The following is a 5,247-nucleotide window of genomic DNA, read 5'->3' as shown; positions in this document are numbered from 1 at the left end:
AATACGTTTTCATGCTTCTTTTTGCGTACGTTTTCGGTTGTTCTACGTTTTGACTTAAAGTGTGTGTGGAAACCAGTTGGGTCAAATTATATAATACATTTTCATTCGACAATATAAATTCTAGTTATTCTATATTTTGACGCCGTTAAGTCTTGATGCAAAGGTAAGGTATAATTGTTAGGTGGAATACTCATTAAATAAACAAACTCGGGTTCAATTCCGTTTATTTTGTAGTCACAATGATTTAAATTGGTACATCAAAACACACATTTTTATATTTATATGGTTAACATATCACATAATGTATCGCAAGCTATAAACAACTAAGACGTCACTGCTACAACATGCTTCCTATGCCAACAATCTAGTTGTTTTTTTAAGTGAATCTATACATTATAATAAATAAAAACAATCTTTAACCACTTGGCGTTCACTTAAACTATTAAGTGCCATGTGGTAACCTCTTGTCTATTGTTATTGTGTTTAGGAGGGAAAACACAAGGGTTTGATCACAACATGTGGTTTAAAATTTACTCATTGAATCTTGAATATATATTTAAATATTTCCTTAGTTGTGAACTAAAATTTGAGGTTAAAAAGATAATAGTCTCATTAACATTAAAAGCAAATATAATAACTAATTTTTCCAAAATTATCAGTTGGATTAATTTTAAAAAATTGAAGTAGTAAATGGTTTAGACTCTAATTTAAATTCAAATTCCGTAATTAATCATTTCTGTATTACAAAATTTGATTTAAAATACGTAAGTGTGTCATTAGGACTAAAAACAAATATAATATTTATATCTTTCCTAACTTATCAAATAGTTATAATTTTTTTTTATCAAATTATATATAGTAGGAAATCATTTTCGAGTTTAATTTAAATTTAAATTCAGTAACTAATAGAAAGTTTAAACCATATTTGATTTAACTAAATAAGTTTAAACCAATTTTGATTTAATAAGCATAATTATCTCATTAACATTAAATCAAATTCATCATATTGTATATAGTAGGAAATCATTTTCGAGTTTAATTTAAATTTCGTAACTAATAATAAGTTTAAATCAAATTTGATTTAACAAAATAAGTTTAAACCAATTTTGATTTAAGGCTAGAGAGTGTAGTATAAAGCTCCTATGGACTTTATCACGCCACATCAACGCTATGTAGGATCCACGTCACATAGGGGGCTTTAAAGCTCTTCCTTTAACTTGCATGCAATGGTTTAAAGCCCCCTTAATGCCATAGCACCCCCTCATCTTGACCAAATGCCTCGATCAAGCTAAAATATGCCCGTTAGCGTGCTGGCGGAGAGGGGCTGACGTCCCCTTGTTAACAAGCAGGGGGTGGGGGAGGGCGCTATGGGGCGTCAAAAATGGTGATGTGGCGGGGTGGCGCGATACCACACTATGTGGCCTAATAAACATAACCATCTTATTAACATTAAAATTAAAATTAATGAAACATTTCTTTCATTTAAAATTTTATATAAGTATTTCTTTCAACACTATTATAATTTGTTTTGATAACATGGACTTAAACCACTATACTTTATAGTTCCTTTTAGATCACAGACTTAAACCACTATACTTTAGGGGGTAAGGAGTGGAGGCGGCAAACGTATTTCACCGATTCGGCAATGGGCGGCAAACCACTGCCAACCCCATTGCCGCATACAATGTTGACGAAATGGGTTTAAAATCGGTGATGCTTTACCGATGCGGGAAAGGAGAAAGGAAAGAGAGAGGGGGGGGGTGTGGGGTGGGCTCCATTCCAATCTCAACCAATCACATTTTTTTCCTTTTTTTTATTTAAAAAGTTTACCACTTCACCAAATGTTTAAACCATTGCCAACACTTTTCAGCAAAGTTTAAACATTTTTGACTGATTGACATGGCACGCTCTAATTAGTCGGTTTTTTAGTTTACCACTCCAAAATGTTTAATCACTTCTTACACCCTTATAGTTCCTTTAAGATCACAAAAGAGATCACATATAGAAGGTACAAAAGTTTTCAAAATAGTTAAATAAAATATAAATTCTAATTGAAAATAGCAATCTCGAAAACCAATAATCATAGGTCAAAACAAGAACCAACGGTCCAGATCATACGAAAATCCGCAGGTAATATTGCTACAAAATCCACCCATCCCCACACACACCTCCTAACCCTATTTATAACCCTCCGTGACCCACCCTTTCTCCGGCAAACTCCCCCACCACAACTTCACTACATCCACCCACATTTTCCACCCTACAATTCACACCCATTTCACTCAACTTAATTCTAAACCAAATAATGGATGGTATCACCACCCGAGTGTACCGAAGAGTCGAACGTTACTGGCGGAGGAAACCCTACATCCGGCTCGGCGGCAACAGCACCGACGAAACCGGTCTAAACCGGCCACGCCGGTTCTGGCGGATAAGAGTAACATCAAAGCTGAAGTTGAGATACTCTCCGAAGAAACTACTCACCGGAATTCGTGACGGTTACATGAACATGATGATGCGAATGGCGAATTCGCAGGTGGTTGCCGGAAGCGGTGGTTTCGGTGAAGGGGTGGCGAAGTTCGGGATGAAACCGGTGAAAGAATACGATGATAAGTTGATAATGGAGATCTATAAAACGTTGGCGTTGAGACAAGCTCAGTTGGCAACTAATGATGGTTCGGAGATCGGTGTTGGTCGGTGAATCTGCCGGAAAGTTGATGAGATTTTGGTGTATAATATCAAGTAATAATTAAGTTGTTGATGAATCATGGTATTATGATATTTCCTTAAATTTTGTGAAGGTTTAATTTTAGGTTATTATTGATTTACGCAAACGAAAGCACATGGAAATTTCAAGCCACCTCTGATGGCTTGTTTTAGAACACAAACCGAATATTTTGTATTTTAATTCACTATACTTCCAGTATGTAATTAGCGGATTTTAAGGTTTGAGTCTTGTGAGACTTATAATGTGAAAATGTTTATTGAGTTTTCTTCTAAATTGGTGTTACGGTATATGTTTTTCTTTATGATAAGAAATAAAAAATAGAACCATGTATAAATTACGTATGAACAAGTTAATTAGTTCACAAAATTGTTGTTAATCTCCTTGAATTTATTGTCACACGTTAGTGATACTGTTCACACATTAAATTGATTTGGATTTTAGAAGCAACTACACATTATATAACCCTACAAAAAGTAACTTGGGTTGCCTCTTTAGAATGAAAAGTTGTGACTTTTAAAAAACCACACATACATACCCCTTTCCTTAATTATTAAATTATATAATATATAATACTATAAGACATCACCAAACTTAATTAATCAACGCGTCTTTATATAATAATTGAATTGAAACAATTGTGTATCACAAAATTCAGTCTGTCGCACGGGTAGTCCCAAATGTTTACATAGCGTCTGACGACGGTTCGATTCATATCCGGTGCGATTTTTTTCAATTTTTAGGCTTTCTGAACCGTTGTATTCTTCCATTTTTAATATTGTTAATTATTTATCCTGTTAAAAGTCAAACCGCTCAATCCATTTGTGATGTCTTTTCTCTTATATAACCACCAATAAACTTTACACCCACAAATTTCCTTTCCTCCGACATTCATTTCTCAAGGTCGCACACCACAAATCTTCTAACTCCAATATAATCCGGTCACTAGCGCCGACGATGGCGGTTACCTTCTCACGGAATGTCACCAGAATCATTTACAGATCACACACCAACGGCTCCGATGCAGAGTTCGTTGTAATCGACCCTTCTGGAGTTACGTTCCTTATGGATGGTTGGATTAATCTAAATCCCACATACTTCAAGTTATATTTTTATGCAATTACATCCCGAGTGATTAAATATTGTAGTCGAGGAGTCTCTGTTTCTTTTTGTTGTTCTAGGGCATGTATGTGTAATAGTTTTGGGTGTTGTATGTGTCTAGAAACTTTCTAGACCTGTTGAACACTTTTGGGTTTGTTTAACGAAATATTTCCCCAGCCGTAAAAAAATACGTTTATGCGATTTGTTTTTCCATTTTATTTGTGTAATTGTTGCAATTTGGATTAAGGATGAGTATTTGGTACCGGTTATTTTCGGTACCGCTACCACTATTTTAGTCTATTTACCGATGATAAATACTGATTTCGAAAAACAGGAAACATGGATACCGGTACCAATATCGAATATACCGGTTCGGCTAACCATGGTAAAGTGCCTACAATGCGTGAAATAGTCGTGTGAATCGGACTTGCATGTTTCGCATTTGGAACATCCCCTTTAAAAGTTGTTTGAATGCCTGATGATTATATAATGTTTAGTATTTATTTTTGGATCAGTGAGCGCATCATATAAGTTATAAAATGTTTAATGATCTCATGTTCAACATGCTTGATTATTACTTCTGTTATTAAATTGGGCTTGCAAAAAGGTGTATCCTTTTGATTATATGTTGAACTGCTTATAGTTTAGGGTGTCGTTCGGCTTTCCTTAAGGTTAGAAACTGCTTACCGTTTAGGTGTATCCTAATTACGCGTTTGTGTACCATAAGAATATGGAGGATTCAAGGAGGAAGAAGGATAATCTGCACAACATTTTGCACAATCATGTATTGAATATTGATTTGGTGTTTATTGATGACTACGGTTAAATATGATGTGTATAAATGTTTCTATGCATGTTTTTAAAGCAGACCCATTTGATATATATTGGGTGTTAAATAAATAGTAATCGAACATAGTTATTTTTCTAACCTTCGGATCACATGTTAATTGATGACTACGATCCATGAGATTCTTCCATCCTGCAGGGCCGGATCTGGGCCCGGCAAACCTGTGCCGACGCCCGAGGCCCAAAATCTCAAAGGGCCCGAAAAGTCTTTATAAGCTTGCATATATTTATCAAATTATATATTTAGTATATTTATCCGTTTATTATGGCAAAAACCATCTCAAAATAACGTAAAGGTCTCAAGTTCAAGCCTTTGCTCCATCACTAAGTTTTTATTTTTGCAATTCGTTTACCCTTAGCCATAATTTTGGGCCCAATTCTTTTCGTCGCCTGAGGCCTAAATTTTTTCAAAAGTTTTCGGGGACGGCTCTTCCTGTTTGCCAACATACAAGATTTATTTAAGTTACTATTGCATCAAGAATAGTACAATTTCATGAGATCACGTATTCATAGAAACTTTCTTTTGTATGTTTACTTGACTATCTACTCGGATATATTTGAGTTGCATTATGGCA

General features: G+C 34.9%; 1 protein-coding gene across 1 annotated transcript; it reads left to right on the top strand.

Moving 5' to 3' along the window:
• The first annotated feature begins 2,305 nt into the window (after positions 1–2,305).
• LOC110933806 lies at positions 2,306–2,701 on the top strand. Its single transcript, XM_022177010.1, has one exon. The coding sequence runs from the start codon at positions 2,306–2,308 to the stop codon at positions 2,699–2,701; it is 396 nt and encodes a 131-aa protein (XP_022032702.1).
• Positions 2,702–5,247: the final 2,546 nt, after the last annotated feature.

This window comes from Helianthus annuus, chromosome 4 (assembly GCF_002127325.2).
Source record: "Helianthus annuus cultivar XRQ/B chromosome 4, HanXRQr2.0-SUNRISE, whole genome shotgun sequence".
Lineage (NCBI taxonomy): Eukaryota > Viridiplantae > Streptophyta > Magnoliopsida > Asterales > Asteraceae > Helianthus > Helianthus annuus.
This window is presented reverse-complemented; position numbering and strand designations above follow the sequence as displayed.

Bases quoted from the DNA above. Each gene is read 5' to 3' on its own strand.
- LOC110933806 (XM_022177010.1), top strand. From the start codon at position 2,306: ATGGATGGTATCACCACCCGAGTGTACCGAAGAGTCGAACGTTACTGG.